Source organism: Pleurodeles waltl, chromosome 4_1 (assembly GCF_031143425.1).
Source record: "Pleurodeles waltl isolate 20211129_DDA chromosome 4_1, aPleWal1.hap1.20221129, whole genome shotgun sequence".
NCBI lineage: Eukaryota > Metazoa > Chordata > Amphibia > Caudata > Salamandridae > Pleurodeles > Pleurodeles waltl.
The window spans coordinates 885,339,891-885,354,785 of NC_090442.1; the positions used below are offsets into that span (position 1 = coordinate 885,339,891).

The 14,895-nt window shown below is 41.1% G+C and overlaps 1 protein-coding gene across 2 annotated transcripts in view; it reads left to right on the plus strand.

Moving 5' to 3' along the window:
- Nucleotides 1–14,895, plus strand: part of TRABD (TraB domain containing) — a 251,994-nt gene that overhangs the window by 203,423 nt on the left and 33,676 nt on the right. For both annotated transcript variants that reach the window (XM_069229632.1, XM_069229634.1), the window contains exons 7-8: nt 10,370–10,509; nt 13,452–13,624. In XM_069229632.1, coding sequence (XP_069085733.1) covers nt 10,370–10,509; nt 13,452–13,624 — 313 coding nt within the window. The remainder of the gene's footprint in view (nt 1–10,369; nt 10,510–13,451; nt 13,625–14,895) is intronic.

Sequence of the window (14,895 nt, forward strand, 5' to 3'; positions counted from 1 at the left end):
ATTCTCTTCATTCAGAAGACCCCAGTCATATCCTCCAACAGGAGGTGGTGGCTCTTCTATAGAAAGTAACTGTGTAGTTCATTGCAGCACAGAAAACTGTGAAGGAATACTATTCTTGGTATCGCGGATCCCAAGAACTATGGCAGTTCTGTGCCCGGTTCTGGACGCCAGAGTCTTTAACTTTTACCTATACAAGATAGAGATCAAGACTCTGTCTCTGGTCCAGATGCTTTGGCTGTGGAAACAGAAGACTGGATGGTGTTTCTTGACTTTGATGCCCCCCTCCCCCCATATAAATAGAATTCTTACTATTTGGTCTTCTTCTGCTTTGGTGTGAGCCTTTTCTCGAGGCCCTGCTACGGCCTTGCATATGACTACATGCATTAGGGTACTCCTCATTTTCTCAGATGTTCGTAATAGGCCAGAATCAAATAGATGTCCTTGCTGCAGTGTACCAGCCATATTTCATTTTATGTGGCTCACCATGTCTTTCACTTTACTAAATAAAGGTAGGGACCATAGCGGGATCTACAGTGCATATGCCACCCACTATGTATTTTTTGCTAGTACCTATATGAAGAATTTCTAGCATTGTCTTGTAAAAGAATCGCTGTGGAAGATCTACCTTGTGTGCTAAAAAGATGCTTGGGATGGGGACATCTTGCAGTGCTTTCTATGACAATTTGGCCTCTTATGTTCCCCCAGAGTTCAGCAAGGGCACCACACACTGAAGCTGTGTTGCTAGGTAGTATGAATCTAGGTATTGGGCACTCGGCCTCTCGGTTTTCGGTCAGGAGGTAAAGTTTTGTTCAAACTATCCTGTGTTTGCCTAACACCCAGATTAAAACTGAGGACTTTGTCGAGCTCTGTAAAAAAAAAAAATGGTGAGTAAGGGCAACGAGTATGGTTGGTTACACATATAGCAGACTAGGGAGGAGAATCATTTTAGCAATAGTTACTTTGCCAATCTGGGTATAAGGTAGTTTCCTCCAAAAGTTCAACAAAACCTTTACAGACTTTAGAGCTTTCAGTTAGTGACCTTTTATGACCTTGTCTTGCCATCTATAGATATTTACCCATAGATATTTGCATGATTGGAGCACCGCCTCTAGCCCTTAAGTGTCGTTGGGATGGGTAAGGTGAGTATCCCATTAGTTAAAGGGAAGATGATGCAAGATTTAGATCTAATAATCCTGAGCCAAGAGATTGTGCCATGTTCCTCGAGATGCAGAGGAAACACAGGCAGGCTTACTTAGATATCATGGGCATAAAACTGCACTTCAACTGCATAAATCGAATCAGTGCTGTATGTGTATGGCCCTGTAGGACAATTCTTTGTTGCTTCCCTCGTCCAAGGGCATAACGGGCAAAGGGTTCTGCTGCCAATGTGAATAAGAGCCAGGCCAAGGGGCAACTCTCGCTTCTGTCTGTATTTATTGGGTAGAGGGTAGACGCAACCTTCCCTGATTTTACCCTTTCCATAAGATCTGCTTAAAGCAGCCGGATCCAGAACAGTTTCTCCATGCCAGATCCATGACTTCCAATGTCTGGAAAGATAGTTCCAATTCAGCGTGTCAAATGGTTCAACCATGTCAGTGGAAGCCACAGCTTCAGTTTTGCGATCTACAGGGATTCAGTCCGTACCGGGACAGCTGCTCAGGTCCAGATGTATCGAACGGGATCAACTACCTAACTCCAGCTGGAGAGCACCTTGTCCAAGAACTTACTTTCTAAATTGAGGATTGACAGAGGACGGTAGGATGAGCAATCAAATTAGTCTCTGTTAGATATTGGCAACATGGTAATAATTGTCTGCTGCGTTAGAAAAGGACATTTGTCCCTTTCGTTAGATGCTTTATCTGTGCACAGGAGTTAATCAGTCTTTGAAGAGTCCGTAGCACTCAGAGGAGCCCGTCACTTCCATGTGATCTTCTCTTTTGCCAGCTGATCCACGGCTAGGTTAATTTAATAGAAGAATACCTATTCTTATAGATTCTCAGTCTGGTCCATTGTAAAGTATAATATTTCTGATTCTCTAAAATAAGCTCTTTACACGGATGGATCTGATCTTGTGCCTGTATCATATAAGTAGGTGTTATAGCCAGTAAATATGTAGTTTATACTTGTTTGCAAATTAACGAGGTGATCCTCTGCCTGTAATCGTGTAGTGTAGGTTTTCTGCCTCGCTCAATCTTAGGTAAAATAGATTACCTGGATTGTCTGCTTCTTAGTGTCGCAAAGCCAAATACTTCTTATAATAGTTTTACCCTAGTCTTTGCTACACTTCATTGTGGTGTTCTCTCTTTTGTAACAGTTCTTTTTTTTATACATTTCTGATCCCCGGAGTTGCCAGTTTATTTTAACCCTCATTTTTATATTCATTACTTGTGTCAATACCCATTCACCCTCTCTACACATACCAGATGGACTGGCTCTTCAGAGCTAGTGCTTAACGGTTACACAAATACAGGAACCAAAAAAACATCCTAGCAATGCTCTGCTACTTATATGTGTTATTACTAATTTGGCACACCTGCTGCTGCACTGACCTCTGTGTATTGTAACTTCACTGCTGTCACCCGTTGCCTTCATATCATTTCAGGGTTATTTTGTCAGTTCAGTATACATCTTTTTTTTTAGTCAGAAGTAATCCTCCACCATACAACATCCTGTCAGTGTCTGAATGATCCATATCCAAGCCCACTTCTCAGCATTAGATGGATGCCTGTTTATTGAATCAAATCTTATTATTCACAAAGTCTTTCAAATATACGTTTATTGCTGTCATGCATTATTTTAGCTCAAGGTAACCTACTCTTTTATGTAAAGGTACATTACACTGAAATTAAGTCTCCTATGAAACATAATCAAAAGCCAGTATTTTACCCAAACCAAATAAACTTAATTTAATATTCCCAGGTTAATATTCAGTAATTCACTCGATACGCAGTACCGGAAATACCAACAAGCATCGAACTAACCTAACCTCCTGTATGTGTCCTGTCACTGAAGTGAACCATCATGATTTCAGGCAGCTTATCGCTCTGTACATATATACGTAACACTATGATTCTCATTAATATTATCAAATAAGTTAAGACAGAATATCTCTATCTAAAGTCACAATTTCATCCCGCTGCGATAATAAAATATCAGTATGAAAAAACACTGGTCCATGCTACATGGACACCAGTCTTCCACCCCTATAGCAGAGGAGGAATTTATTTTATTCCTATCTTTGAGTGTTCCCACACATTTATGCTCGGTCAGTAATGTAATTCCTTTCCCCATTACTGTCAATTTCGAACCTATAACAGCTGAATTTGGACTTAAAGAATTGTTCTTCTGTTTCTTTTGGTATGAACTTCACCTCCTCTACGTTTAATTTCTATACTCTCTAATATAAATCACATGCTGTCCAACTCTGTAAAATTATGTTTAACGCAATGGTCTACCAAAGGAGTCCCTACTTTCTTTGTTCAAATGGCTGACTTGTATTCATTCACTCTAACAAGCAATTCATGCCCAGTATTGTATGCTGTGGTACAGATACATATAATTAAGTACACAGTTGGTTTGGTTTTCTAGCTGGTCATGTTTAGTGCTACACTCCTGTGTTGTTGTACGGTTCCTACGGATTAAGTTATCAGGTCTACATAAACTTCAAGATATAGGGACTTAGTCCATCTATACTATCTGTAAATGTTGGCACAATTCCTAGCTAGCTCTTAATGCCCCATCTGAACCCCTAACATTACCAGGGTACCAGGTGGTATCGGTAACCTCGAACATGACTACTCGTCCCAAGGACATCATGGCAACAGATCTACCCTTTCCTTGTTACCTTGCATGCCCAAGGTAAGAACTATGAAAATTACAAAAATTACTTTTCAAACATTGATTGAAACAATCATATTCTTGTATAGAAAGCATGAGCTGTGATTATTAGGCAGATAAAACAAAGCAGGGTAACCAGCATTATAAGAATGGTAAAAAAAGATAAACAATTCAACCATGATAATGTTACTATGTGGTGACAATCCTATATGTTACTACATATACTATCAAGAGCATAGTTAGAGTCCCCTTTGCCGGATCCATTGGGATAGCCTAACCCCCAATAACCTGGGTAAGAAGTGCCATGAAGCTTGATGTAGTGCAGGCTGTCGTCCTTTGCAGGATGGACGTCACACAGGGTACTGCATTCCAGGATAATCGCAGGAGAAGAGCTCCTCGGCCCAATGTAACACAGAGGCAGTTTATATAATAAAAGTACTATTCATATCACTCTGTCACAGAGGTGCAGAGCTGATACAATAAATTGTCTGGAGCCTACGAGCTGTCTCCAACGGACAGTCCTAATACAAGGGCATCACGTTCTGTGTGGGTAGCCTTGGATGGAGAGTATTGACTACATGGCAACAACACTTAACAGGAATAAGCTGCATGTACAGTGCCTTCTGTAAACATGTAAAAAATCACCAACACAAAAAGATGTGAAGCTAAAATGTGCAATCTAAAATGGAGACTCAACGCAGGCCCTAAAGTGCTTCACCACAGTGTGTGACATGGGACTACTGAACTACCCATACATAACAAGCAGACCTTTCAGAAATATTACAACCATCTCCAGCATTAGCTGGGCAAGGTTGTGTGATGAGTACAGTAAACATTATATTGCAGCCTTGTCTGCATTCATTTGTCTTCCTGATCAGCCCTCTTTGTTTAAGTCCCCAGTTGTTTTAAGATTATATAAACTGGCTAACGTACAAAGTCCCACCTTGTCTATTTGTCATGCTCCAATTTGACCATTTGGTTCTGAAGTTCGTGATGAGGGGGCTTCTTTGGAACCCATACACATCTGCCATTTGTGCTTTTGGACTCTAAAGCCAGTTGTTGGTGCTTGCCACTTCAGCTTGATATGTCAGTGAGCTGCATCTGCTGTGTGTCCATCCAACCTTTTCCTGCTTCTACCCACACAACTTGTTCCAGAGCTGTTTTAAGGCACGGGCAAAAAGGAATGATGATGCAGGGGCCCCCACTTTCCAGAGTGGTCCCTAGTAAACTGATAAAGAGTGTATAAAAATTGCCTCATCCTTAACTCTCATGTCGCCAGACAGTTGGTCCAATTACATTGAAGATATCTGCCTCCTTTGCTCTGTACTTCACCTATGTCTGTCTCTACACCTCCATCTTTTTACCTCACTTCCCTCTATCGCTCCTTTATCTCCTTTCTCTAACTAAAAAACACCTCTCAACCCTGCCGTTCCCTCTCATTACTTTGCCTGGTCTTCGTGCCTTTACTTCTCTCTACCACTTACTATGACTTCCTAGACAACTCGGCCCACTCTCTGTCTCGGCTGTCTCTCTTCCTCATGTCTGTTGCACTTCACTACTGTTTTCACCTTACCTCTTTATCCTTCATCTTTTTCACTACTCTCTCAAACATATATCTCTTCCTTTGCTTTCTCCGTCTCTGTCACTACACCTTACCTCTTTGCTTCTCACAGAGCGAACAGTGGTAGACATAGAAAACAGTTGATGACATGAGGTACTGACTGAATGTTGAGATACATTGAGAGGTTAGAGAACAAACAGTGCAGGAACGGAGGGGAAGGGAGTATTGAGTTTGAGAAAAGTGAGGTATTGTGTGACGGGGTTGTACAACCTATTGGTGGAAAAAGAGAGGTTTTATTATATCCTCAATAGTAAAAGAGGGCACAATTATTTCACCCGCACAGAGAGGTTGGACATGTGTTGCCTAGCAGGCACATTCCAGTAGGTAGTTTTAACCTATTACCCCACTCCCACACAATACCCACTATTGTCTGCTGCTTCTCGTTCTGTTTCACCCATCTCATAATTTCGTTATGCATACCTCTCTTTCTCCAGACTCAACCCTCTCCAGAGCCTGGCTGGGAACCCAAAGCAGTGGTGGGAGTGGAGGGGGGGAGGACGGTGTGTGCAAGAGTGAAGCACTGCTGCTTTTGTTGCTGGAGGCCGATGTTACAGCACTGCTGCCCCTCTCCCAGTCGTTTACTTAACAGAGGCAGAGTACACTGTCTAGTCCGAGAAATGTACACATAGAGTAGAGGTGGGACAAGATAGATTACGATTTAAGGAAAAAATTCAGATTTCAACCCATGGGGTGGTGTAAAACTTGAGAAAAGCACTTTGATTTTTCACTGTTGCAATAAGAATGCCATTTATGAATCCACATTGATTTGTCATTCTGACTATCTCACAATTGAAGTTACGATTTCAAAAGCTATGTGCGTAGTCTTATATTAATAGTATGCACCCATCAAGTCACCCTTACTGTGTCTTTCCTACAGTGGGAGGAACAGGCAGGTTAGACACTGAATTCCCCATATAGTATTTTAGATACACATAAAAAAAATATTTACATCGAGGTGGAAAATGAAATGGCAGGCATGTTCAGGCTTTATTTTAGTAATGTTTTTTTAAACATTTTAGCATGACATCGGAGTGCTCTAAAGATTTCTGGCCATTATGCAATCCTAAAGATAATGTAATTATAACAGTAAACATCGTTACACCACTAGAGTGAAAACCGCATCTTCTGGCTGGTACATATGCTCATAGTTCATAACTTCACTTAACATGAACAAATGATCCAGTATAGCCCTACAGAGCAGGTGTTCTTTCCTGTTCTGTCACATAGGATTTGCATGGTTCCCAGAAGTCATTTGGGGGACCTTAGGATGTACCATGGTACCTACTATATTTGCCCACACTATGTTAACAGCAAGCTAAGTTCTTAATCTAAGTAGCCTGTGTGAGCACTTTAGAGCACATCCACACCCGCCTCTCCGCCAAGAGAAGTGCCAGGGAGACAAATCTACAGATCTTTTTTTAGGGATCACGTCAGTGACACCTAGCAGTGGCAGCAGAGTGTTTGCTACATCTACCGTCATGCAGAGAGAGTGGAAAACTCCAGTCTAGCGTTACGTCAGTTAAGGGCAGGACCGTGAGGTGTGCAGAAAAGCAGCGTTTAGTTCTTTAGAATTTTCGCACTTCACGGTATTTCCCTGCGAAAGCCTAGCTTTGTTTTCCGGGGTGTAATATAAGCGGTGTGTGAATTTGAAATTTAATAATTTGGGGCAATATTTAAATGGAATATTATTAACTTAAAAACAGCGTACCATTAGCTTGTGTCAGATATAATGCAACCTACATCAAGCTCTCAAGCTTGTCTAGCCACATACCCCGGGACGTCTCCAATTCCCACTGTCTCTGTGTACATAAAGAGATTTTTTTTTCTGCATCACTGCTCTGAATCAATTTAGTAAGAATATTGAGCTCAGAAGGGGGTCACAGAAAATCCAGGGAGATGGATTGCACCTCCCCTCGAAATCTTGGTATACTGGGGCTGCCAACACGGTGCTGCCCCCTTATCTTTGTATGTCTTTAGGTCCAAGAAAAATAAATACATTACCCAGAACCTCAATCCATTTCTTTCTCAGGACAACCAAAGTAGATTTTTCGAAATGGAAGGGGGGAGGGAATGATAAGAGGGTTCCAAGTTATACTCAAAAAGCGGGAGAGGGGGGGGGGGGTGAATAAGTAATGCTCATACCAGTTTGTCAAACTGTTTCCCTCTAGGCCCAGTTGATACCAATACCATCTACATTTGCTGGCCAGACATTTGCATCTTGCACAGATCATCTACAGAGAATGGAGCCTGGCCAGAATCTGCTCTATCCGGACGTGCATTAACGAGTGCGGCTTTTTGAGCCAGTACCTGACCTGTGCACTTCAAATAGTGGAGGTGCAGATCAGGCTCTGATACCATGGGCAGAGTGAGGACTTCCCATTTAATGCGGGGCTGTTAGGAATGCATATAGGTATGTTGTTAAGTGGATACAAACATTTTGGCAGCATATCTTAATAAGCAAGATGCCCCATAAAATCGATAGTGGACGCTGCAGCCATTGTTCAACAGTCATTTTAAGCCCTTCAAAGGCTGTTCTAAAATGTTGCTGCTTCATTTTCGCTGCCTCCCTGGTCACATAGATACCTGAGTGTTTTACTCCATCTGTTTTCCATCTTAATAGGCACTCTCCAGTGAGGTAAGAACCCCCCTCTCTCAGTACCCGCTGATCTTCATGGCATTTGTTATAATGAGAGCAACATTGTTCTTTGGGTTTTGTACATACAAAACAATATCCTCGGCATATAATGATTTCAGCAGAGATTCACCCCTCGTATAAATTCCACATTGCCAACTGGCCAGGGGGTCTATAGCGAGGACGAATATCAATGGAAAAAGAGGGCACTCCTACTGGGTGCCCCTACTACCTATGGTTTGCTTTTAACCAAGCTGTTTGGTCTGTGTATTAGCCTACAATACTTAGGAAATCCCTTCTTAAACCCATACATCTAAGTACTTCATGCATGCATGCCCATTTTAATGCACAAAACTCCTTTTTTAGCATCTAGTAAAACGGCTGCTGCTAGTGCACCTGAATCAACCCAGTGTAAGACAGCCATCAATGTATGCAAGTTAAGGGTGGTTGAATGCTGTGGCATAAACCCGACCTGCTCCGGGAGCACTAACTCTGCACTATTCTCTGGGCCAGAATATTCGTTTATTGTTAAGGTTAATAACAACAGTCATCTGTACAAGGCCCGTCGGTACGGGTCAGGGCCTGGCTTTAGGAGTCAAGTAATAATAGACTCTGACATTGATTGGGGGAAGCATACTTTTAACAATATCTGCATTGTATTCATCCAGCAGTCTAGGTGCCAGAATGTATTTTCGCACGTTTGACTTGCAAATGTAGGGCAGCTGTTTGGGCATACCCCCATTATGAAACTTGTTATATAATTCAGTATTGTTTATCGTCACAGGGGATTGAAGAAGCTAAACATGGATATTAAATCAAAGTTGTTTTGAACAGTGGACCCCAGAATGTTTTACCCATGGCCCGAAAAAGTTGTAAGATGGTTTGAACTAGCGCAGCTTTTCTACCTAATTTGGTTACCTCATTCCATATGGGGCTGTCCATTGCACCTCCTCATTTTCCCTTCCCCTACCACCTCTTTGCCCCCTCCCACCCCACACTCTTATTAAACCAAAGAGGAGGAGATGGACCATTGCAGGACAGCCAACTTCTACATCAATTGTATAAAGGAATTCAGATCAGACAATCGATTCTTCGTTGGATATGTGGGCAACAAGAAGGTCCAGAAGATGACTGTCATTGGGGATTGTCCTTTGCATTAAGGAACCACCAGAAGTAATCCAAGATCATTCCGCCAAAACGAAGGCTCTACCTTGGCACTGGCCATGGGAGTGATGATACCAGAGTTGTTGTCCACAGCAGCATTGGCTTTCCTTCACACATTCGGCAAGCATTTATTGTTTGAATTTGGAATAAGAACGAGTGGTCATTTTGATTGGAAGAGGGGAACTGCTGTAGTATAATTCAAGAAGTGGGGAATCTGCAAGAAAGAAAAGGTATCCATCAGAAAAAAAGTTATTTATCTTTAGTAACAATATTTCGTTTGGGGACTATACCTAACCACTATTTCCTCACCTATCCTGCCCACCTCTCTGTTATGATTTATTGTCATAGACCTCTGAAAATTTACAAGGTTCCAGTATCATTTTGATGCACTGTATATTCCCTTTTGACCCAATGCCATCATAGTCTGTGCCTCTGAGGACTTGTAAAAATGTATGAAGAACTGCCATCAGGATGCTGGGGTGCCACTATCAGGCTCCATTGACAGCACTGTAACCAATGCTAACTGGAGCTGTTGTGAAGTGCCACATCCAGTCTGGCGCCTGGGGATATTTAAGATGTGAAGAACCTACAGGTAGATAGAGTATCCACCAAAAAGATTATTACCAGCGGTGAATGATGTTTTTGATTGTAATATGCACCTATTAGTGTCTTTTTTTACTCACACTTACTTAATGGGCTATTAAGGGCAGGACTTGGCATAGTAACCTTAGGTGAGCATGGGCAAAGACTATTTATGAGGACATAACGTATATGTGAACATACAGTAGATGTGTGAAATTCAACTTAATAATTCCAGTACACACATACTCTTATCTGTCCAATTTGTAAAAAAACAAAAGTGTCTCATTTATTTATAAAAGTAAAAGGATTGAAAGCATATGTTGTGTTTGCAAGATAGTTCAAATATGTGAAGTACAATTCTGATTGATATCCCAGTAGGCAAAATTATTGCTGTGAAATAATGGAAAACACTCATTTAATGTTCATGAAAGTTTAATTTTTGATCATATACATATGCAATGTGTTATTAAATTTGTAATGTCTATATAAATCTATCTTAATACATTTGCTTTGTTATTATTTTTTTGTTACAGGCCAGTAGAGTGCCTTTCTGTAAATTTCATCTCGGAGATAGACCCATACCTGTCACTTTCAAGAGAGCAATTGCTGCACTTTCCTTTTGGCAGAAAGCCAAACTTGCATGGGGTCTCTGCTTCTTATCTGATCCTATCAGGTAAGAACACATTTGGCAAGTTTATTCAAGTCAGATATGTTTAATTATGTCTGTTGTAAGAAGTCAAGAAAATGTGGTGCAAAGCATTTAAGATTTGTATTATGTACCCCTGTTCTTGAAGAAAGTGCTTAATTTCAGTATTGAGTCTCTGAAACATATTATGTCGAATGGTAGCTCAAGCGTATTCAAGACTTTGTGTCGCTGTCCACAGCAAACTATGCAAAGAATGAAGAGTACATACCTCCATCTGCCTCTCAGCCTGGAAATTGGTAGATGTGCAGTCCAGCCTAGTAGGGGATTGCGTATGGCTCACCAGAGAGAGTGCCAGACTCCCCACACATTCCTGGAATGCTTTCTGTGTATACCAGAATCTTATTCCAGAAGGGTATCCTTCAGTTTCCGTTCAGCTGTGCCGCAAAGTCCACATGGGCCCTTAACAGCTCATTATCTACATTTTAACTCTTCATAGGTTTCAGTCAGGTGGTCTTCTTTAGCCTCCTGGCTGGGGTCTGAATTGTTGCCACAAACTAAACAGTATAGCTTCCTCTTCCCACCTAGGACAAGTTGCAGTACATGTCTTCTCCTCTTCTTGGTTACGGTCCTTACTTAGTCAGAAACCACAACAGATTCCTGTCAGTGGTAATTGTTCCAATTGTCTGGTGCATAAACTCTACTCTGGTCACTAAATTTTTGTTTATCCTTCTTTTTAGTGCAATAGAATGAAGGTATGGCCAATTAAAGCACAATCTTTCTATAAAATTCGGATGTTCTTCCAATCAGGGCAGGGTCAGAGTTTTCTGTACCTCAGAAAAGTTGTTGGAAGAGGCCGAAACCCTCTGGATAATGAAAAGTAGATTGTACCCTGGCTTCTTCATCCAAGGCCTTGTGATTGCCAAGTGACTCCAAACATGAGTGAGGGAGGAATAGGAGCTCAGGTTTTGGTACTAGGTATAAGCAAGCTGGTATTAATTGTAGGTATTCTGTCAGCTCATACCTCATCCAGACATCTGTGTGGTTTCCTGGTACCATTACCACGACAGCAACAGACAAACATTCTGGTGCAAGGGATGGAACAATGCAACTGGAAGGGATCCATCATCTTGTGCAGCATTAACGTATGTCTTTTGCAAACGATTAACTGGGCACTGTGCTCTTCAACCATACTACACATGTGCCCACACAATCACACAGTCAAACACTGAGGGAATGTTAAGAATCCTGGGTGAGGGGAATTGCAAATATTGTACAAGAGAGTGCTGGAAGGTACACTTTAGAGGCACCCTTTGACCACCAGAGCCAAGTGCATTGGACAGGCAGACAAGGGCAAAAACGGTCCAGATTGGCACACTTTTCCCAGCCATATGAGGAGTTCAATCCTAACTCAATGACACCTTGCTTTTTATTTTTCATTATAACAAAGGACCATCGAAGGTCAACCTGCATCACTATGCTTGTTTCATACTGGACCCACTCTGTGTAGAGACCACCTCCCATTGGTCCATCCTTCCTCTACGGTAGAACTGTCAGCCAGCAAGTTTCACTTTCTGTAACACTCCTCTGGCGTGATCCTGAGGTGCAGAGTAGTCCTCAATATTGCAATCTCTCAGCTACCACAGAGTTAGTCTACCCTTGTAACAAAGGTGCCCCTGGGGAGTTCCGATAAATGTGCCACTGAGGAGATCTTATCAGGCCTGTTAATATCTGATCTGTCCGCTTGACGTTTGCACCTCTCCTCACGTTTTTGTGTCAATACAGCGAAGTTACATTATGAATTATTTCGGATGTATGGTTGATGGCTTTTGTTGCAGATTTAACAAAAAAGCATTTCAGGCTTTGTAATTTACAGTGTTGGGAATTAGTGACCTTTTTTTCTGGCAAGGATCTTCATAAGTATAAATTTCGAAACTTGGTCCTGGGGATGGTCCTGTGTACTTTTCAGACGAATTGGGACTGAAAAGTCGAAGCAGCGATCAACACAGTTATGTAATAATAAGGAGAAAAAATTCCCTTCTGCCTCAAGAGTATTATTCTGTCTTTTTTGGATCACAATGAAGACTACAGTACGGGGTGATCCCTGTGGCACTTCGGACCACCACTTTGGACTTTAAATATTGATCTAACTGTTGCAATGGGAAAGTGTGACTTAATGATTTCATTGTTTTGACCCTATATTTATAAGAGACTCTTCTGTGATAAATGTAATTATTAAATTGTATCTGATACTGATGCATGCAGACGTATGCCTCACATCTGATAAATTCCACTGTTTTGCTATTCATTGCATGTAACATGGTTAGCAGATAGATTCTTTCCTGCTATTCCATAAGCAAGAATTGTACAGCAATCTTCTCCTTCAGGGGATCCTTTGGTGTGCTTATGCATATTCCAGTTGAGACACTAGCCCCACAAGCATAAGTTGGTGCATGTGGAGTGAGAGGGATGTCACTTCTCCTGGTGCCTTTCAAATGGGTGAAAATACTGACTGAATAATTAAATGCCAGTTGATCACAAAAAGTAGCACATTTTACCTTGACGATTGTGTATTTGAATTATGAACTGTAACTATAGTAAGGAGATATTCAGAGCTGGGAAATGATCTGGTTGGACAAGATAGAATGATGGTACTGGGAGGAGGTTTAATGTACACAATTGAGCACATTTCTTTTACAAAAGGATTATTAAGTCTATACCATGACTGCTGGATAATGGACTTGCTGTTGCTTCACTGAACCCTCTTTTGATCTTTCGCTAAAAGACTTCGTTTTCAGTAAGCTAAATCTCTTTTCAGGTAAACTTAGGAAATGTATTCCAATCGAGGTATTCCTGTTAGCATACATAATAGTGGTTGCCTTCTAAATATCTGTAAATCTAAAATCATGATATCAAACAAAGTTTGTCCAGTTTTAGAAATGAAAGTAAATATGCGCTCCATTTTCTTTCAGTAAAGATGATGTAGAGAAATGCAAACAAAAGGACTTGCTGGAGCAGATGATGGCTGAAATGATTGGGGAATTTCCTGACCTTCATCGCACAATCGTTTCCGAGAGAGATGTCTATTTAACCTACATGCTAAGGCAGGCAGCGAAGAAAACAGAACTACCTCGTATTTCTGAAAGTAATTTGAAGTATTTTGACACAAACTTTGTTTCGCAGTTCAATCGCTCAGTGCTGTGTAAATTGATTACAATTTTGTTTCAGTATAGAAATATTTTCGGATAATTCACACTGTGATTTCCAGCTGACCTACCCCTTTTGGAGTTTGTAACACATTTTTATAGTAATTAGTTCAAAGACCGAGAAAGGAAAAACATGAACAATATGGCAGCACATAGCCCTGCAAGCAGCAATAAGCTTTCAGACATAATATATGCTCATAAATTAAGCAACTGTAGTTTGATGCAATTTTTAATCTAGTAAACTTGGTCGCTCAACCCAGTATCAACCTCATAAACGTATGTACTAATAACCTAATCAGTAAACTCTAACAGAGAGAAAAAAAGAAGGTAAGAAAGAAAGAAAAGCAAGAAAAATTAAATTATAAAGAGTAATACAGATAACTACCTGTTATATCACAATTAAAATCAGCAACAAATGAAATCAAAAGAAAAATGTTGCACATGGATGAGTACACAAGGAATAAAGGGTCATCAATCCCAAAAGGAGTACAGATCCTATTAATTTAAGGCAGTTTCAACGCTTGTCGTAATGGATCTAATCCCAGTCATACTTAGAATGATGTAATTTCGTACAGTGAGAATGCATTTCCATAAAGTGTCACTTTTTTTTTTTGTGCACAACATATCCATGATCACAATTAGTGATAAGAGACATCGTTTACCTCTTGACACCCACACAACCACTAATCTTGATGCTAGTGCAAGCAGGAGATCCAGGAAGAGTATATTCTCTTTACTTGTGAGTATGGGGAGCGCTGCATAAGGGTCCAGAGAAGATCAGGCTAGTTGACATGAAATATCTTGCTCAGATACTTTACGTATATCCTGACCCTTTTCCCAGAAAGAGGAAATCATTACACATTCATACATCATATGTAGAATGGTACCAGGCATATCAGTATAATGCCAACATTTGCCTGATTGCAAAAGTCCTAGGGGCAGATTTATGGAAAGTGGCGCTGCACTGTGTTCAGCGCCACTTTCCCTGCGCCCCTTAGCACCCCCCCCTACCGCCACCATGTGTGCGTGATATTTAAAATATACGGCGCACCACAGCGCAGGGTGGGGGCAGTAGCGTCATTATTCATGACGCTATTGATGTACTCTTCAGGAGTAGCGCCAAAATATTGGTGCTACTTCTGCAGGGTACTTAGGGTCCCATTCTAAAGAATGGAAGGGCCCTTTTAACGCCTGCTCCTGAGCAGCCGTT